This window comes from Urocitellus parryii, chromosome 6 (assembly GCF_045843805.1).
Source record: "Urocitellus parryii isolate mUroPar1 chromosome 6, mUroPar1.hap1, whole genome shotgun sequence".
Lineage (NCBI taxonomy): Eukaryota > Metazoa > Chordata > Mammalia > Rodentia > Sciuridae > Urocitellus > Urocitellus parryii.
Window position 1 is genome coordinate 14304892 of NC_135536.1, and position 26226 is coordinate 14331117.

Genomic DNA, 26226 nt, shown 5'->3' on the forward strand with positions numbered 1-26226 from the left:
CCTGTGTTCACATAGACCACAGTAAGTTGTGCAGTGATGGCACATAGAACAGACCGAATAATGGCCTGTCAGGCCCTTTCCAACCCTCCCTTTGGCCCTAATTCAGTTATCTCGGTAACCTTGACTGCTGCTGTCCTTCCTTGTTCTGTCATAGCCATCTGGCTTCCCCTCTGATCCCTGAATATACCAACTCTACTCCTGCCTCAGGTCTCTGTACTAGTTGTTAACTTCTGCCTGGAACCTTCTTCCCCAAAATATCTGCTTAGCTCCTGTGTTTACCTAACGTATTTGCTCAGAAGTCACCTTGGTGCGACCTGTAGTGACCACTCTCATTTAGAATCCATCCTCATCTTCACCCTGGTGTTCTCTACCCACTTCTATTTGGGTTGTTTTTCCATAGTAATCATGACTTTCCAATGCTGTCGGGGTTTTATGATTCTGTCTTCTCCCAATAGCTTCACTAGTGAGATTTTTGCCTGTTTTGTTCACTGCTGTGCGCATGGTGCCTCGAAGAGTGACTTATTTAATAAGGACTCAAGATGGCTGTTGAATGGGATGAACAAACCCTAGGAAGATGCACTGTTCTTTAAGTATGGATTTAGATTCAGAGGGATTAAGTAACTCGCTCAGTCCTCCGTTGGTGAAGGGTATAGCGGGGACTGCCCTCTAGGTTTTCCGCTGTCGAGACCTGTGTTCTTAACCACTGCATTACCTTCCTTTCTAAAGATGAAAATATTTCTCTCCAAGAATAGGCAAAATAAGTAAAAAATGTAGTCCTGAAGTAGCAGTCCTACCGGATGAAGAGTCAGAAGTTGGAGTAAGGGGTGACAGAGTAGTTGCAGATTATGGAGAAGGGGGACCTCCAAGGAGGGAATTGATAAATGTGTGGAAGGACAGTCTCAGTAGACACACAAAGCAACAGCTGGAAGGTTCAGCAGCTCCTCACCTCCAGGGAGATGGAGGTTGGAGTTAGATTCCTCCCAGTGTACATGGACTCGGCAAATACCAAAAGATTTTTATCAGAATTACAGCAGGGCCATGCCTTAGCAGTAAAAGCACAGACCCAGGATAAAAATAAATGATGGTAGTACAGTTCAGCCAGTTGAATAAAATAGGAAACCATGAATTCATTTAGATACAAATAAATAAATTGAATGTTTGATGAGGCTTGGAACGGTTACATAATTTCAAACTGCCTCTCCCAAATTACTTTTTAATCACAAAGTGAAATATGTACTCTTGATGGTGGAAGAACCAAGGAGACACCACCTTTGTCAAATGGCCCAAGTCAATCATTGATAATAGGATGAAGTGAAGTCATATACTGCCTGAGAGAGTGCTGCACCAAGGTCACGGTGACACTTTCATAATTCTCCTCCCAGAGTTGCACACCTGAATACGATGGTGGCCATAAGAAGACACACTCAGATTGTGAGAAGTCTTCAAAAGTGTTAAGATCATGGAAGTCAAGGAAAGATGGAGAAATTTCACCATTTAAAGAAATATGTCAACTAATGTTAACATTTAGTTCTGAATTGGATCATTTTCTATAAGGAAATAAGTGAACAACTTGAGAGACTTGAATTTAGGACTGAGGATTAGATGATAATGCTGAATTTAAAAAAATATTTTTTAGTTGTAGATGGATACAAAAATTTTATTTTATTATTATATTTTTATGTGACGTGAAAGATTGAACCCAGCACCTCATACATGCTAGGCAGGCACTCTACCACTGAGCCTCAACCCCAGCCCCAGATGATAATGCTATTTTCATGTTCATTTCTTACTTTGTAATGATTGTATTGTGGTTTGAAATGCAACTGTAGGTGTATATGAATGATGGGTTGTCTACTGGTGACTTAAATGGTTTATGAAAAAAGTTCTATGTACTATACTTACAGTTTTTCTGTAAACTTACAATTGTTTCAAAATAAAAACCAAAAAGGTGCAATCATATTTTGATCTAACATCAGATAACTAGAAAGTCAACTTTTAAAGTATTCTTTACAGTATACTTTTTAAAAAAACATAGAATACTTAGGAATAAATTTACTCTGTATATTAGAATGCATTACTGAGAGAAATTAAAGAAAACCAGCTTATTGGAGAAAGACACTATATTCGTGGTTGACAAAACTCAATATTGTTAAAGTGTTAGTGCTATGGTGTGGTTCTTAAATATCTCCAAAGCCTGTGGGTTAAAGAATTAGTTCTCAGCTTATGGATAATAAATAATATGATATTCATATTAGTTATTAAAGCTGAAGGTGGTAAAAATAAGAAGTGAGACCTAGGGAAGGTTTTAGGTCACCAGGGCGTGTGCTTAAAGTGGGATATTGGGACCCCTTACCACATTCCACCACCATCCCCTCTTCTTCTCTTTCACTTTCTGACACCATTAAGTGAACAGCTTGCTCCATTGCATGTCCCCTGCCATGATATGCTGCCTCACTGTAGGCCCAAGGGCAACAGGGTCAAATGACCATGGGCCAAAATAAACCTTTACTCCTTATAAGTCAGTTATTTCAGAGATTTGTTCCAGTAACAGAAAGCTGCCTAAAGCAGTCAGTTCTCCCCCTAAGGAACTATAAAAGTAAAATTGTCCAAATCAAAATCCAAGTACTCTTTTTTAAATATAGAGATTGAAGAGCTGACTCTACAGTAAAACAATAAAGATGATGGAATGGGGAAGACTTAAACAATCTGATTTCAAAACCTACTACACGTTGCACAAATCAAGACAGTAGTACAGTATGGTATGACATGGATCAATAGAGTATAACAGAAACTCTAGGTAAAGCCTCACATTTATGTGATCAGTTGGTTTTTGGCATATAGGCCAAAGCAATTTCAGAGGTGAAACAAATTTCTTCATTAGATTGTTCTGGAACAACTAAATACGTAAACAACTGGGTAGTATGGAAAAAAAGTGAATCCCAGCCCTTACTGTACTCTGAACACAAAAAATAATTTGAAATGGAAAGACCTTATATATACAGGCTAACAGTATAAAGCTTTTAGAATAAATCAGGGGAAATCTTTGACTTTGGGATAAGCAGAAATTCCTCAAAACACTAACGGGTCAGGGATTAATTTTAATCAAAATTAAACAATTTCTGCTCATCAAGAGAAATGTTTAAGAAAATTAAAATGTAATTCACAGAGTCAGAGATAATATTTGCCATTTACATACCCAACAAAGGATTTGTATTTAAAATATATAAGAATGTCTTCAAATTAATAATGAAAAAAGGAAAACCAGAGGTTGTACTCCTAGATTGGCAGCATGGAGAGCTCTGTAGACACCTCTGCAGGAAACAACCTCAACTAATAAAAGCTGTTGGAACAGCCAACCATTAAGTGTTTCTAGAAGTGTAAGGGTAGGAATACAGCCAAAAAAGAAACATTTATTAAAAAATCTAATAAACTCTAAATTTGAGTAAGAGCATCCAGTAGATGGCACTTGAGGCATGAAGTGCCGTGGCCTGAAGTGGGACTCCTTCCCACAGGTCCCTGTCCAGGATCCAGGATCTCCCAGAAGAGACAGGCCACCAGCATTTCTTACCCACCAAGAGTCACACTGCCTACCTTTCTGATAAGTGAGGCTGGGAGGTTGGGGGAGCCTCTCCCTCCCCCATCCCGACCCCAGGGCAGGCTCTCTGTCTATGGCTTGGTGAGCTGAGGTGGTGGAGCGCTCCCCATCCCTGCCCACTCCACTTGCAGGATGGGGGCTCCATGGTGGTGGGGCAGGCTGGTAGAGATGGCCAAAAGCAACTGTCCTCACCCAGTAGTCTCTAATAAAACAGAACTGTCACTCCAAAAGAAGTGGGCCTCGGTCCTCACTCTTAACTCCAGAGCGGTGGCTTGTAGATTTTTTTTTTTTTTTTTTAATCCATAAGGGGAACAGCAGTTCAGAAGAACAGAGATCTGAAGCTCTCGCCAAAAGAACTAACTATATAAAATAGAGTTTCTGGAAAATCCAAACCTAAAAGTACTTTTGGGGGGAAAAAAAGATTCTGGCGGGAGAGCAACTGAGAGGACGCGTAGCTCTATTAAAGCACAAGGTAGGTTGTTAGAAGTGGACACCTAGGGAGAGCCCTCCGAGGGTCAGAACAAACCTCGAGCACTGGCCTCCGACTTTTCTTGTAAAGGGCCCTGAATTTATAGGATCAGAGTGTGGAGTAATTTATGCCTCCGAATGTTATTGGAAACAGCAGAGCAGTCAGCCAGCAGTCTGTGGGGCCTAGTAGCTGGCTGTGGTGTGGCAGAGGCAGAAGGCCTCACCAGTCAGAAAAGAGAGGGAAAGCCCAGGACTCTGCTTTCTGAGGAGCAGTATTGGAGGCACACCGCAGATAAAATAGACTTCACCAAAATAGCCGAAGTTATTAAATATGGAAAAAATAATAAAAACAGGCTGGGGTAGAAAGTTTAAATCAGATCATAACTGAATCTCCCCCAAAGAGAGGAGAATCAAAATGGTAACTAGGAAGACCCATATAGCAAACTATAAATATGTACTTGCTCTCTTTTTTCAACTTCTTTGACAGACAAAATTATGTAAAGTAATAATGATAGCAGTATGACCGGGCTTTCAACATATGCACCCTTGGTATCCATGGGTTGTTAATTCTATTACCTTCACAGACCAGAACAAAAAAATGTCCACATCCCTGTATAAAACGGTGTGATTTGGCTACTGGATTAAGGTCCCAGCTGCTCACCATTTAAAGGTCAGTATGTGGGAGAGGAGTTGAAAGAATCAGGTTTATTCAAAGACCAGCATCTTGGAAGATGGAGGCGCTGTCAACCTCAAAGCTTCACCTTGGGGAACTCAGAGGCAAAGGGGCTTTTATGGGAAGGGGGAGAAGATATATTGAGACAGTGGGTAGGAAGGCTGTGTGCTGAGTGGGGTATTCATCATTTATAGCTTGTGTCTCCTTTTTTCTTTTTTTCTGACTGGAACACAGAAACCTACCTTGACCTCAACCTCCTGGGGTAGTTCCTGTAATTTACAAATAAGTACATTTTTGCTTACTATTTTCAATATGCTGTTGGTTGAATTAGTGGATGTGGAAGCCACAGACACAGAAGGCTAACTCTTGAGATTTTCTGCAAGTTAAACTTCACAGCAGTTGATATGGTTTGTGTTAGTTGATGCACTAAACTCAAGGCGCAGAGAGGCATCGCCAAGGTCACCAGATGTTCTTGGTTCTTGGTTGTAGATTATTTAGCAGTTAACATCCTGGAGTTTAGAATGCAGGGCAAAAGAGAGGGACATAACAAAAGGAATGGGGAGGGCAACAATCTTGCAGAAAAGCAAAGGAAGGAGGAAAAAGTAATTTGCCAAGGACAACATGCAGAAGAGCAGCCTCTTACACTATATGCATGTAAACTATGCACACCCTACTATATACTTTTAATGGTCTCTAGATTGTACATGGCAAATGCTAGGAAAATAATTGTTACGCTGTATTGTTTAGGGAATGGTGACAAAAATAAAATCATTCATATTCAATGTAGACTTTTTTCTGAATATTTTCAGTTTGCAATTGGTTAAACCTATGGATATGGAATCCACAGATAAGAAGACCAACTGTAGCTGTACTGTGTCTAACATTAATAGATCAAAAAGGAGGAAGAGAGTAGAGCTACATAGGAGTAATTTCCCATATATTATTGGAATTAAGTTAGTATAAATGTTATACTGTTTCTAAGTTAATATTATATAGTAAGCTATAGAGCAACCGCTAAAAAATAACTCAAGAAAATGAAGTGAAAATTCACTATATGAGGGCAGGGGCTATAGCTCAGTGGCAGAGATCTTGCCTAGCATGGGTGAGGCACTAGGTTCGAGCCTTAGCATCACATAAAAATAAACAAAATAAAGACATGCTGTTCATCTACAACTACAAAAATGAATTAAAAAAAGAAAATTCGCTACTTGAATTAAAATGTTACATTAGAAAATAGTCACCAAAGTTTAAAAAGGGAAGAAAGGAAGAATAGAGGTACAAAAAGATATATAAAAAACAAAAAAAAAATAAAATGGTAGACATAAAATCAGCTATTGGATTAATAGTAACATAAAATGTGAATGGCTAACTATTCTAATCAAAAGTCAAATTGTCAGACTGGGGAGAATAAGATTAAACTGTGTACTATTTACAGGAGACAAACTATAGATTCAAATACCCAAATTATTTAGAGGGAAAAGGATGGCAAAACGTAAATCTTTAAACAGCAACTACAAGAAACATCAGACTTAACAGATATTTTTAAAAATGCCATTATACATTAAAAGGAGACATTTTATAATGATAAAAGGACAAATCAGGAAGATTGTAAATGTATGCTAACCTAACAACATAAACCCCAAAATATGAAAGGAATGGAGAAAGAAATGGATAATTTAACAATAATATCCCATTTTCAATAATGTTTAAGTACAATTAGGAGAAAGGTCAACAAGGAAAGAGAAGAGTTGATCAATACTAAAACCACCTAGACATAACAGACATCTATAGAACTTGGTAAACAACAACAGCAGAATAAATATTGTTCTCAAGTGCACATGGGATGTTCTCTAAGATGGGACATATGCCAGACCATTTTAAAAAGTCAATAAATGCAAGAAGACTAAAATCATAAAGAGTACATTCTCTGACCAAACATAATAGGATTAGAAATAAATAACAAAAGGAAATTTGGGATATCCACAATTATGTGCAACTTAAACAGCATACCCCTAAATAAGCAACATACCAAAGAAGAAGTAAATCATAAAATATTTTGATGAGAGAAAATGAAGACAGTAAATACCCAAACTTTTGGGATGCTGTTAAAGAAGTGCTTATTGGGAAATTTATATCTATAGTTGCCTCAATTTTTAAAAAGAAAGATCCCAAATCAGTAAACCAATATTTTACTTTAAAACACCTACAAAAAGAAGAGCAAACTAAGCCCACATCAAACAGAAGGAGGGAAATGATAAAAATTAGGAGAAAATAAGTCAAAGACTGTGAAACAATAGAGAAAATCAGTGAAACCAAAAGGTGATTTCTTCAGGGAGATCAGCAAATTCACAAACCTTTAGCCAGACTGACCAAGAAAATAAGGTTCAAGTTGGTAAAATCTTGAAAGAAGGGACATTCCTGCTGACCTTATAGAATTAAAAAGGATTGTAAGAGAATACCATGAACAACTCTAACAACATTCAGTTAAGTTGTTTTTATCATGGCATTTCTTTTTCTTTTTTTGTTTAATTGTTGATAAACCTTTATTGTATTTATTTATATGTGGTGCTGAGAACCAAGCCCAGTGCTTCACACATGCCAGGCAAGTGCGTTACAGCTGAGCCCCAGCCCCAGCCCCAGCCCAGTGGCATTTCATGTTAGATAAATTATGTGATATAAGGAAATTCCTATAAGGGTATGAACTACTTGAACTCAAGAATAAATATAAATTCTGAATAGGCCTATGACAAGATGTTGAACTGCTATTATTATCATTACTATTACTACTACGCTACTACTAATCCACTACTACTACTACTACTTATAATAAAAACTACATACAAAGAAAAGCCAGGGGGGCTGGAGTTGTGGCTTAGCGGTACTGCGCTCACCTGTACTTGCATTTGCGGGGTTTTGGGTTCGATTCTCAGTACCACATAAAAATAAAAAATAAAATAAAGGTATTGTGTCCAATTATATATATATATATATATATATATATATATATATATATATATATATATAAAGAAAAAAGCCAGGGCCCAAACAGCTTCACTGGTGAATGTTACCCAACATTTAAAGAACAATACCAGTTCTTCACAAACTCTTCCAAAAAAATAGAAAAGGAGAGAACACTTCCCAGGTTGTCCTATGAAGACAGTATTACCTCAATACCCAAACCAGACAAAATAAAACTTCACACCAAAATCTCTTAAGAATATAAATGGAAAAATCCTCAACAAAATTATGTCAAACTGAGTCTTACAACTTGTATAATAAAGATGATATATCATGGCCAAGTGAAATTTATCCCAGGAATGCAAGGTTGGTTTAATAAACAAAAATCAATCAGTTTAATATACGTATTAGTAGAATAAAGAACAAAACCATATAATTCTCTCAGTAGGCATAGAAAAAACACTTGACAAAATTCAACATTCCTTCATGATAAAAAACACTCAACAAAGTATGAATAGAAGTGAACTTCCTCAATCTGGTAAAGGCATCCATGAAAAATCCACAGCTTAATGCTTAATGATGAGAAACCAAATGCTTCCCTCCTAAAATCAGGAACAAAGATAGAATATTCACTTTTACCACTTCATTTGACATTGTAGGCTAGAAGAAGTCACAAAAGGGAAGGAAGAAAACTTACATTGCAGAATACATAAGAACAACATACAAAAATTGAATTTTGACAGTTAATTGATTTTTCATCAAGAGTGACAATGGGGAAAGAGCAGTCTTTTCAATTAATGATGCTGGAACAACTGGAAAGCTTCTTGCAAATGGAAAATTAGACCCAGACCTCCCAACATAAACAAGTTAACTCCAAATGATCAAAGACTAAAGCTAAAACTATAAAATTCTTAGAAGAAAACATTGCAGGAATTTTTTGTGACATTGGTTTTGACAATGATTTCTTAGACATAAAACCAAAATCACAAACAGGTAAAGAAGACATAGATGAATTGAAGTTTCTGTGGGTGATAAAAATGTTCTACCATTGATTATGGTGACGGTAGCACGACTCAATAAATTAAACACCATGGAGTTTTACAGTTAAAGTGGGTGAATTTCACGGTATGTGAACTATATCTCAAAGAGAAAAGAAAAACAAAATAGGCACAGAAGCATGCATGCAAACATGCATACACAAATACACACACACATATACACACACCCCAACAAACAAACAAACAAAACAGGCACTTCACAACAGAAGATATGGAAATGTTCAATAAGGCATATAAAAATGCTAAGTAATCTTTTTATTCAGGAAAGTGGCAAATTAAAACCATAATGAGATATACCACAGAATTATGAAGACAGTACCAATTGCTTACCTTAAAGAGGTTCCCACTAGCTTCTCACATTTCTGCCATTAATTATAGCACTTACCCCTGATGACCCTCCAGGTACCATAGCTTCTGCTGTTACACCTCTTTGGCAGCCTTGGCATCCACTTCACCACTGTTACAGCCTGGACCCCTGAGTAGAGTTTGCTAACAGCTTGTAAAAGTAAATATCACATACCTAGAAAACAGCATTACTTACCACAGGATTTTATTTTGGGCTCCAAGGTTAATCCTCCAAAGGTAAGAAGTCCGGTACTTGATGATGCTATCTATCGGTCTGTTTCCATTTATGGTTACTTTTTCTCAGTTTCCCCAGTAAATGGAATAGAAAGCACTTTCTGTGTCCCAGCAAGATAATTACGTGGTGAAAGTCTTTAATAAGTATGATGATAACTTATGAAGAAGTGATCAACTCTGCTGGAGTGGCCCTAAAAGATAAAATGATTGAACATTGGAGTTTGGTAGTGGGTAGATGGGTGCCATGACTGAGGAGGAAAACCATTTATGCATCGACACCAGTATCAGGTTTAAGTAAATAAGTACTTAAAAGGAAGCAAAATTCATTGTTAGTTTACAGGAATGTTATGTTCTTTTACACCTTTTTATTAATTAGCTTTGTGTTCAGATATAATTAAAACCCCTTGGCAAAATACAGACACCTTAGATGGAAAATGCTGACATGGGCTTTGAAAAAGTATTGCAAAACAATTAGCAGTTAGCATTCTGTAATTCTATTGCATCTGCTTTCTGGAATGGATAAGATTTTCAGAAATATGAGTTTATGAAGAATTTGCTTTGTCTTTTATCAAATTGTTGTAAACTTGATAGTGAATATACTGGGATACAAGCTTTTCAGATTTTTCAGGAGAAATGCTTAAGCTAATTAGTGACTTTTCTAAATGTTGTTTCTCACACACAAATGTATGTTAATGTAGCAATAGTTAGTCTCTAATGAAACTGTAGTTTAAAATTTTTTGCAGAAGGTTTTTTATCCTGTATGATTTTGAATTATTTCTAACATTAACCCATCGTTATTACCTAAAATAAAAAAAACATTTATTTATCAGTTTTTCAACAAATGTCTTATTACAACCAATTACCAACATAGTTTTTTTAATTAGTCCCCTTATTAATTTCTTAATGTAACCATTTTTCTTTTATTATTCCCCTTGGGATGAGTAGGGCAAACTGAAAGGGAAATGGAATCTTCTGGTTCTGGGTGCTTTGATTCAGCCACATTATGTTACTTTGACTATGGGGCTCAAAGGAGCAATAGGAAGGCTACCTTCTGCCTAATACACATTTTGAAAGTGTGCATTGGCAATTCTGGAAAGTAAGAATCTGTGCACAGCTGGCTGGCAACTATCACAGCTGACAAGCTAGGATTTTGTGTTTTGTTTTTTGCTTTGGTTGCCGTAGGGCTGGTGTTTGGCACTTCATAGTAAGTTATATATCCATTGTACAGTGATGGAATAGGTTTCTGATATGCTGTATTTGGGAAACGTATTGAAATATGTATGATTTTATGTAATAGTTTTAATGGCATTGCTTTTTTCAAGTTGATTTGAGTTATCATTATTTTATGAAATTGTATTACTATATGAATTTAGTAATAAATTCTAAATAAAACAGTATACTATACACTTAAGAGTTTTACAAAAACCAGTCTATTAAAATCAATGCCTTATGGTTAATCCGGAGTAATTAAAAGGAAATACTTCCTTTCATTTATGAATACAAGTGAAAGAAAGAAAAAATATATTTCATTTTTAGATTATATAAATGGTGGAGAACTTTTTACTCATCTTTCTCAAAGAGAGCGTTTCACAGAGCATGAGGTGCAGATCTATGTTGGAGAGATTGTACTTGCCCTCGAACATCTGCATAAGGTAAGATGCTTCATCTCCGGAGCTTCCCCTTGAACAACCTATTGATTGAAGTCCTGATGCAGCTAGTGTTTACACATGTCACTGTCATGGAGGTTGTTGAGAGCGTACTTCCAGAATGTTACCACTTTTCTCATAGTTCCCTTTTTTAAAAAAAAACCTCCTTTGCTATCGTAGTTGCTGGGAGTCAGATCAGGAAGGAAGAACCTGAACGATTTCTTTACTTTCCCCATGAATAAAACCTTAATGTTTTATTTATTACAAGTATCATTAGAAAAATGCTTTTAATTCTTAAAATGACCTATAAAATGAAGCCACAAGTCATAATCTGTACTCCCTCAGTTGTGACTTCCTCCATCACATCTCTGCTGTCCCTGTCAGGGTGTATTTCCTGCGGGGGTTGGAGAATAGCTCTTGCCCCCTTCATGCTGCTTTCTTTTCCATTTGTTTTGTCCCTGACACCCACTCTCCTGCCCTGCCCTGCTCTCCTCCTCCATTGCCTACATGTAGCATGAACTGTTACTAAATCCTTTAAATGGAATTTGTGTCCATGACCATGTTTGAACGTACACAAATCAACTTGAACTTTTTATATGTTACTACAGATGCCATTCATCTTGATCCATGAAGTTTTGACTTAATTTTTTTTTTGATAATGAGGAAGCATTATTGTAGAAGCAAATAGTCATTATGTAGCCGGGGCTTGTGTGTTTTTCCTCAGGTCTAGGAAGTAATTTTTCCTGAGGCTGTGGAGACCCCAGGACACAGTGTGACTCGAGCCACTGAATTATGGCAGTACAGGTACATCATGAAGCTGCTTTTCTTTGTCTTGTCATATTCAAGCCCTGCCCTAGCATAGGATGAGCAGAGACTGAAGTACTGATCATAGAGCGTGGAAGGAAGAGAGAACAGAAGGGAAAAGGCGAGGAGGAGGAGGAAGTTTAAAGGGATTGGCAGATCCAAGCAGCAAGACAGAGGCGGTGGATAGAGGAGAGGCTGAGAGAAGAGATTCTGGAAGGCCTAGGGTCAAGGAAGGGAGCACCCAGGCCAGAAGAGAACCGAGACCGGACAGGTGGAAGAAGGCAGTCCAGGCAGGAATCATGAGAAGAGTGGGGAACACATGGGGGAACTGGCAGGGGGAGGCCTGCAGAGCAGGGAAGTGGGGTCCACTGAGGTTGCAGACAGACATTGACGCTTTCTTTGGTAGGATTTTCAGTATGGTGACAAGCTTCATGCTTATTTTTTTGTGTGTGATTTAAAGTAGTTAACACATTTTTGCATAAGAAACAAATCAAATCCAGGAATAGGCTTCAAAGATCTTTGAGATTTATTTTTTAAATGTCATATTTAATAATGTAAAAGTGATGGCAGATTTATTATAAAAACCAGCATAAACATAGCACCAAGCCCCAATGAATAAGATAGGAAATTCAGTTTTTAATTTATGCAGAACTTTAATTCTATTCATTCTGTTTATTAAAAGGAAAATCCACAAACATTCATTTTACTATTTAACAGTGGCAAGAAACATGGAAATAGAAACATAATGAATATTGAATCTAAATAGAGTTGACATGGGATGAAGTAATATAGTAAATCAGAACTCAGCTCATTTTATCTTTATCTTAATATTTTAAGAAAACTCATATAACACAAAGCCAACAGTATTAATATTTTTAATATTTATTTTTTAGTTGTAGGTGGACATAATGTCTTTATTTCATTTTTGAGGTTTGAACCCAGTGCCTCACGTGTGCTAAGAAAGCGCTCTACCACTGAGCCACAACCCCAGCCCCTAATTAATTTTAATATAGATACTAACACTGGATTTCTTGGAAAGAGACAAAAATGGGAGTTTACTTGAAAGTGATGAAATAAAAAAGATAGTAAATTATTTGTTCCTAAAACTCTCTTCCAAAGAAGTTGCTAAAAAAAAAAAAAAACATACTACTGTTGTTAGATGTGAATAATGCTTAAGTTAAATATCTGCTCAGTATAGACATCAGATGTTTTCCTTCCTATCTTTCACGTAAAACACTGAAGATACTGGAGGAAAATTGCCTAGTATTCTTCTTTGTGTAATTTTGATTTCACTTTTGAGAGCTATTAAGGAAGAATCTGCTTTTTTAGATACTTAGTGTTGAGGAAAGCAGGATTTCTAAGTTTAAAAATATTTCATCCAGGCTGACTAACTAAAAACATGAAATACAACATTCATGTAGATCAAACACCTCTTTTCGTAACTTAGGTAGATATTTCTATGTAATACTTGAATTGTTTTACTATAAAACTTACATGCAAAACAGAAAAGAGAATGCGCTATGTAACAACATTTCAATAACAGACAATACATGCAAAGTGGTTCCATAAGATCCTAGTGGAGCTGAAAGTTCCTATTACTTGGTGATGTCATCACTGTCATAATGCACCTCGTTACTCAAGTGACTACAGTGGTGCTGGTGAAAACAAATGGCAGCATGCCAGCTGCATAAAAGTATGACATACAATTAAATATAGGCCAATAATACTTGGTAATAATAATAAATGACTGTTGAGAATGTACTCCTGCTTGTTTAAAAAAGGTTTTTCTGTAAGACAGTATGCTGTGTTATACTGGCATCAGCTTCATAACATCTTGTGTTTACCATATAATCATTTTCTCTTAAGCTCATTTTGATTTCGTGTTGTTTTGTGCATCGTGGCCCAGGAGCAGCAGGCTGTTCCTATAGTCTAGGTGTAGAGTAGGCTCTACTGTGTAGCCTCATGTAAGTACCCTACAATGTCTGCCCAATCCCAGGACCTCCTAATGAAACTCCCTGTCATTAAGCAATGCATGACTCTGTAAATGTTATTTAATTGATTTGTTTTCCACATTTAGAACTAAAGATAAACTAAAATTAATCTATGATCTTTAACCTTTATGTTTAAGAGTCTGTTGTTCAACAAGTCTTTATTAATTATCTATTTGACACATGGCATTGTTCTGGATACCGGAGAAATGCTCAAAAAAAGTGAAAAGTTGAGTTAGAGTATAAATTTATCAAGACAAACAGGAAATGCCTAGAAAATATTATTCCCCTATAGGTAAGTACAATATAAACATAGGTGGTATAGGATGAAAAAGAAGGGAATGACCAGTGACCAGTGAGGGACCTGGCTAGTGGGAAAGCTTTCTGAAGCCATTAGGAAATAATGGACAAGGATTGGCTAAGAAGGCCCCTGAAGATCATCTGCAGGGACAGGAAGAAGCAAGAGTCAGCAGGGAGATACTAAGAAGCTGGTCCAACAGGTGGAGGTCCTCTCTACAAAGATACTGGAGATGGGGTTGCAGAGTTCTGGGGAACTGAGCAGATGGCCCTGACAAGGAGACATTTACATTTGCCCTGATGGTCATTAGGAGCCACAGGATCTGAGGAGGGAAATGCTTTTTTTTTTTTTTTTTAATGTAGATAAGACTGTCCTAATTAATTTTTTGGAAATTATTTTAAAATGCATGTTTGTTTGTTTTTACAGTTGGGGATTATATACCGTGACATTAAGCTTGAGAATATTCTACTTGATTCTAATGGCCATGTGGTGCTGACAGATTTTGGTCTGAGTAAGGAGTTTGTGGCTGATGAAGTGAGTATTATATTTTAATTTGAAGTTAGTAATAGCAGAGTGTAAACAAGGATGAAAATTAGCTATAGAATAAACATTTAATAGGACAATACCCTATGGATTATGGGCTCCATGCAACTTTGTTTAAAGGAATGAGTGACTATAAAGATTTTTAGTTTAAAATTACTGTCAAACCATCCTGTTAGATTTGCTGTAAACCTTTGATGGATGCATCAGAATTCTTCAGTTTAAAGAAAAACAATTATACCTTTCCCCATAAAATCTGTAAACTAACTAAAATATTAGCCATTTGGCCTTTTGAAGAATTATGGCTTAGATGGTGACCAACAAATAATCACAAAACAAAGCACATACAACTTACATTATGATTACGAAGCGGGACATGCTGTGATGTCCCTTTGAATTCAATTGATAAGAATGACAAGGTTGTACTAGAATTCATTCTTTGATAATCTTGATGGGTTTTTGCTCAAAATGAACCAACATGTAGTAGCTAATATATACCTATTCATTGATATTAAATATTTGATGCAGTCATAATAAAAATTTTATTTTTACACTACTGATCACTTAGGATAACTAAGTGAATTTGAATGCTGATTGTGTTTCTATTCGGGAAATTATTTGTATAGAATGCAAAATCACAATAAAATTTTTGTAATGTAGGACTTTGTTTTATACAATATACCATTCTTGTCTCCTATATTAGGTTCAGGTTGAGCATCCCTAATCTGAAAATCCAAAATCCAAAACTTTCTGAGCACCCACTGATGCCAGATGGGAAGAAATTCATGACCTGGTGTGATAGGTCATAGTCAAAACACAGACACGCAGTGCAGTTTATTCAGTGCCCCCAAAGAACATGAGACCGTCTCAGCCTCCTTCAGGTGTGATATGTCTTTTCACACATATCCACCATCCACAAAGGATAACATAGCACATGTGTGGGCCCCATATGCTAAGGACAGGTGCCCCGCAATGCCCGCGTGGCATCCATACCTACCCTACATGCATTATCCAACTGTTTTTTTTTAATTTTTATTTTTTGTATTCTGTGCTCTGTGATATAAAGATATTGGTGAAAATGTCAAAAAGGTCTGTGGACACTTGTATGGGTAACAATGATAAGAAAAAGAGGAAGCCATTTGTTTATCTCTAGCAGAGAAAGTCAAGCTGTTAGAGAAACTGCAGAGCAATGCAGGAGCAAAATGTCTTACCAAAGAACACGGTGTTGCAGTGGCTGCTGCATACCACCTAAAGGGTTGGAGGGACAAACGGGTGAAGTTCTGTGTGAAAGTGACAAAAAGAAGTTGGTAAAAAATAGATAATCACTGCACAAAGGCAAATATGAAGGTCTCGATTGTGTATTGAGTGGGTCCATTAGCATCACAGTGATCATGTGCCCTTTAATGGAATGTTGGTCATGAAACAAAGATTCATCCCCACGGACTGAGAACTGAGGTTATCATGAACTTCAACAGACTAGTTGCAGAAATTTGAGATACGGCATTAAATTTTTAAAGATTTGTGGTGATGAAGCATCTTCTTATCACAAAGCAGCAGAGAAATTCACAGACAAGCTTGCCAAGGTCATCGCAGAGGAAAATCTGATGCCAGAACAAGTCTGAAATCCTGAGGAAACATCACTGTTTGGGTGTCACTGCCCAGAGAGTCACTGGCACAGCTGATGAGACAGCCCAAAGGAATTAAGGACCGAGAAGATAATAACTGTGCCAGGACCTTCTACTGAAGCAGGTACACATAGCATCAACGTGGTGTGGTGGACCAAGGTTTTAAAGAGGGAGTGTCTTGCTGGTCTGTTATTATGCTAACAGAAAGGCCTGGGCATGAGGGACCTCTTTGTGTTGGTTTCCTGTTTTGTGCCAGCTGTTCGTGCTCATTGCAGGGAAGCTGGACCCGGTGAAGACTGCAAGATCTTGTGTGCTCACCTTCTGCTGAACTGCTCACAAATAATGTTTATGCCAAGTACTTTCCTTAAATGTGGCTTGATTAATTTAGCCATGTGACCAGAGCTTCCTTAAGTGACTAAAGAATAAATATAAAACATTTTCGTAAACAGCATGCTGGCAGCAGGGAACAGCTGTGTGAGTGTGGAAGTTTTCAGCAGGAGCTGAGCATGAAGGCACTGTGTGTGCTGTTGCCAACACTTGGAACACGGTGATGGCAGACATAGATGGGCATGCCTGGCACAGCTCCTGGCCTGTGACTGGGTTCAGTGATGATGATGAACAAGGTGGCGACTTTGAGGATTCCATCTGTTAAGTGAGAAAAACAAGCTATCTGAATTCCTTACACTTGAAAAAAAAAAAGTATCTTTAGAGTCTGACAGTAAGCTGAAAGAAATATCAAATAAGTTTTTAACATCAGTAACGAAGCTCTAGTTGTTCATTGACAGATGTAAAATAGTTTAAATAGGTCTGAATCAAGATGATCATGGTCCCACAGCTCAGGAGGCTGAGGCAAGAGGATCACAAGTTCAAAGCCAGCCTCAGCAATGATGAGGCACTAAGCAACTCAGTGAGACCCTGTCTCCAAATAAAATACAAAACAGGGCTGGGGATGTGGCTCAGTGGTTGAGTGCCCCTGAGTTCAATCACAAGTACCCCAAAAAAAGATGATTATGGTAATAGTGACAATGGAGACGACATTAACATTGCAGCAAAAATGCCTTTGGACAGCATGGTGAGAGAGCACAGAGGTCTTACTGGGGGACGAGCAGCACGGATTCCCAGCAGAACACGAAAACCAGAGAGACCTGTAAGACAGATCGTTGCCAGTGAGGCAGAAGACCCTGCAGGAACATTTTAAAATGCTTCCTCTTCCCCCAACAACCTGCTTCCTGCTTCTGATGTTTCTTCTCACCAAGAAATAAAGTTCACAGTAATCCTTTAGCCAAACCCAGCATCATAGGTGGACACTGAAGCCCCCACTGCTTAGTGGACGACACAGGTTCTGGCGACAGTGCCATTGCTGCTTAGTAACTCTGAACTCGTGGTTTTCCACAGTATTAAGGCCATGTCATATTTTTTACTATTTAGTACTTATGTGTGAACAAGTATAAGAACATGATTGTTTGTTGGTCACATGAAAATTCCTAGGAGCAGTGATGGTGCCAGACAGTCACCGATGGTCTACATGCATGGATGGCCGCAAGAGAGACACCTTGGCTTTCTGAGCTTTGGTGCACATGAACTTTGTTTCATGCACAAAACTATTAAAACATTGTATGTAATATACACTTAGCTATACATGAAACAAATGAATTTCTCAAGGTATCATTAATACATATGTATGTGCATAAATATGTGGAAAAACGAAATCTGAAACCTGAAATACTTCTGGTCCTGAGCACTTTAGATGAAGGATAATTAATCTGTATATATATTTCTGATTGCTTTTTGAAATATTGCTATAGCAGCTCTGAGTAAGTGAGATAAGTGGTAAAATCATAAAAACTAAAGATCCCAATTTTTGTATCATATCTGTATTTATTCAGTTTACTTAATCAATTTATTGATCACCTCTACTGTATTAGACAATGTAGTGATACATAAAATGCAGATGATCTCTGCCTTCATGAAGCTGTGGTAATAACAATAAATTATCTTTGATAGAAAAATCATAGTTATAAATTAGGTAAATTTTGAGAAATTTACTTTCAAGTTTCATTTTTATAACATTTTTACTCTTATAAAAATTTTAGTTATAGCCTCATAAAATGTACCAGATTATGTTTGCTGTTGCTTCCTCAATAAACCCTACTAAAGCAAAATCAAAAGGGTAAGATAGGAATACACTCAAAAGGGAGAGAAGATATTAGCAACCACATTTTGGTACATCCACAGAACATCTGGATTAAGCCAGTAAGGTGAGAGGCCTAAGAGCAGGCTCCTTGGCACTTCTGACTCCCGAGAAATGCTTAGGAATTAGGGGCTCCAGACACCCCTCAAACTAGAAGTGCAGGTAAAGCAGGGCCCAGGAGGATGCGTCAGGAGTCTGCATGAAACAGAAGTAACCCCTGATTCCATCTCCACCCCATTTACTTCCTCACCTCAGAGAAGACTGAAGAGGTTAGACCGATAGACTCTGGGTTCAGCTGAGGTAAAGACACCTTAAGGAAAATAATGGAGAAAGTGAAAAGGGACACACCCAGAGCAGAGCCCAGGCCTCTTTCCACCTCTTGTCTCTGAGCACAGTGGCTTCCCAGATGGGGGTACAGAAGATTCCTGTCTGAGAACCCCAGAACAAAAAAATCACAGATTCTCTCAGATGGAAATTTCAAAAGTGAACCAGTCCCACCCGAACTCTGCAGGGAGGGCTGTGTGACTTGGCAAGCGGGGACTGTACCATAGCAGCATGTCTGTGATGATGTCACAATGTTTTCCTAGTTCACATTTGTATTTCAGAATAATTGGCTTTTTCTGTAGAGGTGTATGTTTCAGAACATTATTCCCAGAAGGAATCTGCAGCTCTAGCGCCTGTCAAAAGGGTCCTTGGCATGTAGCGTGTGATACTCCCTCTGCGCAGGGACACTGGGTGGTCACTTTTTTCTCTCCCTGGAACCTTCATTCACTTGCTCATTGACTCCATCGATATTTATTGAGGGTCTTCTATGTGCTATATGTTAGGCCAAGTACTGAGAATACAATCATGAAAGGCATCGATATTTATAGACCTGTGTGGCTAATCACTCAGAAATGTTCTAAAACATTAGAACCCAAAACAAGACTGAAAAAAGTAAAGCTGATCAGAGTTGTTAGGTCTTACTACAGTGATGCAGTTAGTCAGAAATGATAGTGACGATTGTGTTTTCTGCTGGTCATGTCAACAGCCACCTGTCAAAAGAATGAAGGAAGTTCCAATCAGATACCGTAATTTGAGACCTTAATTGTTTGGGGCTAACATGAACCATTGGGGTTCAAGCTGACACAGAGAAGTTATCGATAGGTTCATTTCGTCACTGAATACACTTAGCTCTGTTTTTTGTAACTATTAAGTTTTCCAGCTGCTGAAAGCTTCCAGCTCATACTTCTTCTGAGCCTAGAGGACACATTGTCATTCTAGGATTCAGCTTTAACTATCAGGGATCAGCAGGGATTTTCCTTTTCTGCATTCCCCAAACTTGATCTAATCACCCTTTGCTTCTGAATCCCCTAGCACCTGGTGGGCAGTTCTCCCTGCCTAGACCCTTTCTACCTTAAACCAATTCCCCATGAAACCATTTCTGTTTTGATTAGCTAACATTCCTTCTGGTTTCAAGTGTCAGCCCAACTCACTTTTATCAAAATACCATCTTTCTAGGAATGAGTTTCTCCCTCCCTTTATCCCTACTCTGCCTCATAGATTTCCAACTTGAATCTCTCTCTCAAAATGGCTTTTCTAACTCTTCCACTTAGGTTCTTTCTTTTGTGCTGCTTCCACAATCTTAAAAATTTTAAGTGTAGAGAGAGATGGATGAATGGAGTGATAGAAAAAGAAAAGATGAATCTCAGAATCCCTTGTAGCCATTGTCCTGTTGTTCTCTGTCGATATTTGTAACTGTTGTAACTGTCTCTGCTAACACATGTCACTCACTCCGTAATCTACCCCTCTTTGGCTTGCAGCCCCTGCTGGTTGACTGAAATTGTCCTGGCCAGCGCTGCTGTGACCTCCATTTTAGTATTTTTCTTTCTCATCTTTCTTGATTGCCTCATAGTGTCCAACTGGAGATTGTGTCTCGCCTCTGCCTGGCGAGCCAAGGTCCTGACTCTCGTCCCTCTTAGGTTAGCGTCCCCGTCGCTGTCTTCTCAGGCCCTTCCTCACATCTCAGTCCTAGCTACTCTCTCTGTTCAGCTGCGCTCTCTGCCTGGTGCTGCCGATTCCCAAGTACACAAGGCCACCCTGACCTCTGCTCTGGGCACAGGCCCCCCGCAGGCCTCTGGGGTGTGCAGGGACTCCTCACAGGCTCCTCACTCAGCACCCCTCCCCAGGCTGCCCTTCCCAGCCTGGTTCTCTTCTCTCCAGTACGTCACAGTTTCGGAGAGTATAAATCCTTGACTCATTTGTTCTGGAGAATATGTTTGTTTTTGTTTTTAGGAATTTACTTTTTGTGTGTCTCATATTTCTTCACATGGTACAATAATCCTCTCTATGTTCATTATCTTAATAATCTAAAGGATATTTAGGAGTATTGTTTTGTGCCAGGACTGTTCTAGACCCTGGAAGTACAATGGTAAACCTAATGAATTCCTTGTCCTTGTGAGCCTACATTCTAGAGGTATTTGTCAAATATTCTTATAATTATTTCTAGATAATACTTTGCTAACCTATTATATACAGGATATAGTAAATTTATTTTAGAAGCCTTAAACATCTTTAATATGATAATGATATACACTTTGTACAATTTGATACTGTTACTGGTATGTTCTTTTCTTGATCATAAAATTTGATAAATCCTTTGAAAATCTGAGAATAAAAAAAGACACTTTTAAATATTGGGAGGCTACGCATATGTCCTCTGTGAGATTATTTTTTAAGGTACTAGGTTTCGAACCCAGGGCCTTATGACTCCTAGGCAACCACTCTACCACGGTGCTACACCAAGCCATATATATGTATGTATGTATTTTTTGAAAGTACCGTTTAGCAAACATTGTTGAATTCTTACTGTCAGGCAGACAACTTGCATGGTGTTGGATATCTGTTTCTAACATTGAAGACTTAAAAGGCAGTTTAAAAAAGGATGAAGATGCTTTGGCAAAATTGTGTCATTTCTTATTTATAATAAAATAATGAAAAAAATGTCACAAATGAGGCATTTGTGTTTATTACTCTATATTTAAATATGATTTATACATTCTGCATTTTCATAATTTAGCATTGAATGTTTAAAAATTTTTATAACAGGTCATTAACACGAATCCCCAAGTCAATAAACAAAACTCCAGTTTTAGTCAAGAAACTAATGTTCCCTGCATTTAAAGCCATGGTAGCTAAGTCGTTGATAGCCCATTTCCCTAGAACCTACACTTATGGGGAAAAGGGCCTACGGATTTATGAATATTCTCTTTCCAGAAATAGAAGAAAATCTAATCTTGCTCAGTTTAGTTACTGTTACTTATTGATTAATTCTATGTAAGGGACATTTAATGGCAAGAACAACACAGTAATCTCAAAGGGTCTTTTTCCATTCTCCATTCCTAACAGCGTGACATTGGACAACTTGGTCATTAACCCCAGAGTTTTAATTTCTTCATCTGTAAAATAATACTGATCTAATTTATGAAATTGTTATACCATTATAATTAATTCTTATGGAAGTATTTTTTTAAATGTAAAATACCATATAAATATTAATTCTACTTGTAAGAAATACTAGTATGATTTCAGATTACTTTGAACAAAATCAAAATGTACCATGTAGAATCTTAAATTATTCTTCCTGTATTTTCCTGTTTATAGGAAAGTTTTAAATTAGTTTTCTCTGATAAGTGTCTGGTTAATAATGCTGTTGGCAGGCTTTCTGCTATCATGATGTACATGTCTCAGGATACCTAGGTTAGAGCCGGGATTCATAGAGAAAGTCTGCGCTGGAAACCAGGCGACCCTTCTCTGAGGCAGCCTGTGGTTCCCTCTCCTTTCCTAATTAACTTGAAGTGATATGTAGTCTTTCCCCCCCACCTTCTATCTCTCTTGTATTTCTGAAAACCTGTTAGGTCTCTGTCAGTAAGCCCTGTCAATCACTTGTCAAGGTCAGTGACTCCAGCATAATTTATTTTAAGGTGAACATTAGGTTGAAGGTGTTAGGAAAGTAGGAGACTTAGAAACCAAAATATTTTCCTATGCCCCTAATTTTTTTTCAGCTCAAAACAGTATCACAGAATATTCAGATACCTTCACATTATCCTCAGCCATTGTTTGTGAAGTTCTCCCCCTAGATATCAGCACACCTTTGTTCCCCTCCACAGGACTGGGGGAGGGGAGGTTTGAAGTGGCTTCACGGGTCTCTTTGTAACTTTCTTCTGGCAGAGACTTGGTTCTGGTAAGGTATATTCATATTACTATTTTTAGAGCACATTCAGTGTCCAACATCACAAACAGTGATAATTTGTGAATTGGGATTATTTTCACAGAAACTTCTCAGTATTATGTACCCCATTAGTTTAAATAATGTTAAATGTTTTATTTACTTGAAAACTATATTTAGTAGCATGGTTTCTTTCTATTTACTTTTTCTTTTTTTCTTTTTTTTGGTTTTTATCCTGATGAATACAAACCAAGCACCCCAGTGAGAGTACTGCCTGGTGACTGGTCAGCAGGGGGGGCCTGCCTGGGCCTGCCTGTGTGTTACTGCCAGTCTCCACTAGAGGGCCCATTGGTCCCTTGCATCAAGGGCAGGTGTGTGTCAGATTATTTGTTTTCTAAAAAAGAAAAATGATTTAAAACAGTGCTGAGGGTCAGGGACTTTCTGTAATAATATGATCATATGATTAATAAATGTTTATATTTTTATATTAAAATTAATTTTACATTTTTGTATTATAAAATATTTAAAGTATAATAAATACTTTAAATATTTTATAATACAAAATATTTATTTTGTATTATAAAATATTTACAATATTTTAAATATTATTGACCATGGTGACCTATGCCCAATAATCCCAGTGGCTCCAGAGGCTAAGGCAGAAGGATCACAAGTTTGAGGATAGCCTTGAAAACTTAACAAGACTCTGGTTAAAATAAAATTTAAAAAACAGAGTGAGTATGTAACTCAGTAATTCCTGGTTTAAATCCCAAGTACCACAAAAAAGAAAAGAATAAATAAAATATATTACTTAATCTGTATACTCATTATTTCCATTTTCAGTTATGAACTCTTGGAAGTAGTTTTTCCCACTTCTTAGGACATATTAAGTGGATGTCTGCCGTGATCCAGGCACTGTTCTGGGCGGTGTTGGGATCTAATAATGAGCCAAACTGACAAAAATTCCCCTTCTACACAGGAAAGCAGACAATAATGAGTAAGTAAGTAAAACATGTATGCAGTATGTTAGTAATAAGCTGTAAGGAGACAAGCACAGTAGGTTGTGCTTTGAAATCAGGTGGTTAGGAAGTGCCTTATCAAGAACGTGCCAGTTGAGTAAGGGTATGAAGGAAGTGAGGGGTGAGCCAGGTAGACACCTGAGGAAAGAGATTTCTAGGTAGGAGAATCAGCCCGTGTTAAGGCCCTCGGGTGGGATCTTGTCTGGAGTGTGTATGGAAAAATGAGGAAGCAGTGTGGGTGTGCAGGCTGAGTGAGGGTCAGAGTAGCAGGGAATAAGGACACAGAGGTGATTATATGAAACAAGGTTTGTGCAGAGCAGAGAGGGCATTGAAGACCATCGAAGGACTGCGGCTTCTCTGCAAAATGAGAAGCCAGTGGAGAGTTGTGAGTGAAGGCTGAGTGGTCAGGGAGCTAATGAAAAGTCTTTATTAGTGATTGCTTCTGTTATCCCATGGAGAGTAAGGAAGAGGTGGACACATTGGAAGTTTAACAAGAGAGAAGATGTAAAATAATGGAATCAGGAAATAAGTATTTTTGCTGCTCAGCATTGAAGACATGAGGTTGAGCATTAAAGACATGAGGTTGATGATCATGAATTTAAAGTGAGATTGGGCAACCTAATTATGTTTTTTGTCCAACTATGTTTAGCTGCAGAGGAACAGATGAAGAGTGAGTGGTAGATTGTACTTGATCTTGTTTTAGTACCCTTACCTCACAAGTATGGGTCCATAAATAATATATACTATTATATTGTTTGAAAAACACATGTGAATGGCATATCCTATTGCAAGTTGATTTTTTAACTCTTTTTTTAGTTATAAATGGACATAATATTTTTATTTTATTTATTTATTTTTATGTAGTGCTGAGGATGAAACCCAGTGCCTCACGTGTGCTAGGAAAGTGCTCTACCACTGAGCCACAACCCCAGCCCCACAAGTTGTTTTTTTAATTTGACTTATTTTTCAAATTTATCCAATTTGAAATAGTTTATTTATTTTGGTGCTGAATAATATTCTTTTATATAAGTTATCCAGTTTATTTATCCATTTTTCTACTGAGGTACACTTAAGGTTGTTTCTGTCCTTCTCTGTTACAGGTTTGTATTTTTTCTCATGTTAATGATTTGTTGGATTACTTTACATATTCTTGACACTCATCCTTCAAAATTATATATTTTGTAAATTTGTTTTTCAAATCTTTCACTTGTCTTTACCTTTGTTTAATGTTGCTTTTATTTGCCTGCATCAGATTTGACATTTTGACATAATAATCAAGTCTGTTGATCTTTTCTGTTAGAATTTACATTTTTTGGATCTTTTTAATTTTTAATTTTGGCAAAAGAGACAGCAAAGATTACCATCTTACTAGTGAACATGTTCAGTTCAGGAGTATTGATGCTGTCCATTTTGTGCAGCAAATCATAGAACTGTTTCATTGTGTACAACTGAAACTCCATGCCCAGAACACAACTCCGCATCTTCCTCCTACCCCAGCCTTTGGCAGCCACCATTCCACTTTCCGTTTCTGTGAGTCTGATTTGATTTGATTTTAGAGACCTCATGTAAGTGGAATCATGCGGTATTTATCTTTTTTGACTGATTTATGTCACTTAGGAAAATGACTTCAGAATTAATCCATGTTGTAGCATGTGAGAGGGCTTCCTTTAAATAGCCCATGGTATTTATATACCACATTTTGTTTATTCATTCTTCTGTTAATGGACATTGAGGTTGTTATAAATAATGCAGCAGCAAAAACAAACAAACAAACAAATAAACAATGCAGCAGCAAAGTCCTGCTTTGAATTCTTCTGGATAAATACCCCAAAGTGGAAATTGATGATCATATGGTAAATCTTTTTTTAATTTTTGAGGCACCTCCTGCTGCTTTCCATAGCTGTCACGCCATTTTGAATTTCCGTCAACAGTGCACAAGGTTTCCAGGTTTTCCATTTCCTTGCCAACACTTGTTATTTTGTCACAGTGGTCATCCTCATATCACATTGTATTTTGATTTGTGTATCTTTAATGATTAATGAAGTTGAGCATTTTTTCATATCCTGTTACCCATTTGTATAATTATATTTGGAGAAATGCCTAGTCAAGTCCTTTGCCCATTTTTTAAATCAGATTGTTTTTAGGAGTTCTTTATTTATCCTGGGTATTTCTTCTTGTTATATATCCATATATACATATAACGTGGAAATATTTTCTCCCGTTCTCTAGGTTGCCTTTTCATTCGCTTTCGTAACTTTGATTTTTTTGTCTCTTTTTGCTTTTGTTGACTGTGCTTTGGGTGTCATATCCAAGAAATCTTTGCCAAATTCAATGTCATGAAGTTTCTTCTAGCAGTTTTATACTTCTAGGTCTTATGTTTAGGGTATAACATAGGTGGAAATCTTATTTTTTACAGAGATAGCCCAGTCTCTTTTTAACTGTTCATTGAGGGTCAGTCAACCCTTTCTCTGACCGTGTGAAGTACGGTCTCGTCACCAAGTTCACAGGCACACCCGAAGTCTGTTTCTTGGCTCTTCCTTGAATTCCGTTTGTTTGCCTCCCTGAGTCAGCCACCAA

General features: G+C 37.5%; 1 protein-coding gene across 1 annotated transcript in view; it reads left to right on the plus strand.

Annotated features, from left to right (window-relative positions):
• The window catches only part of Rps6ka5 (ribosomal protein S6 kinase A5), a 174146-nt gene that overhangs the window by 105910 nt on the left and 42010 nt on the right, over window positions 1-26226 (plus strand). Inside the window, exons 4-5 of the mRNA XM_026394225.2 lie at window positions 10868-10983; window positions 14494-14601. Coding sequence (XP_026250010.1) covers window positions 10868-10983; window positions 14494-14601 — 224 coding nt within the window. The remainder of the gene's footprint in view (window positions 1-10867; window positions 10984-14493; window positions 14602-26226) is intronic.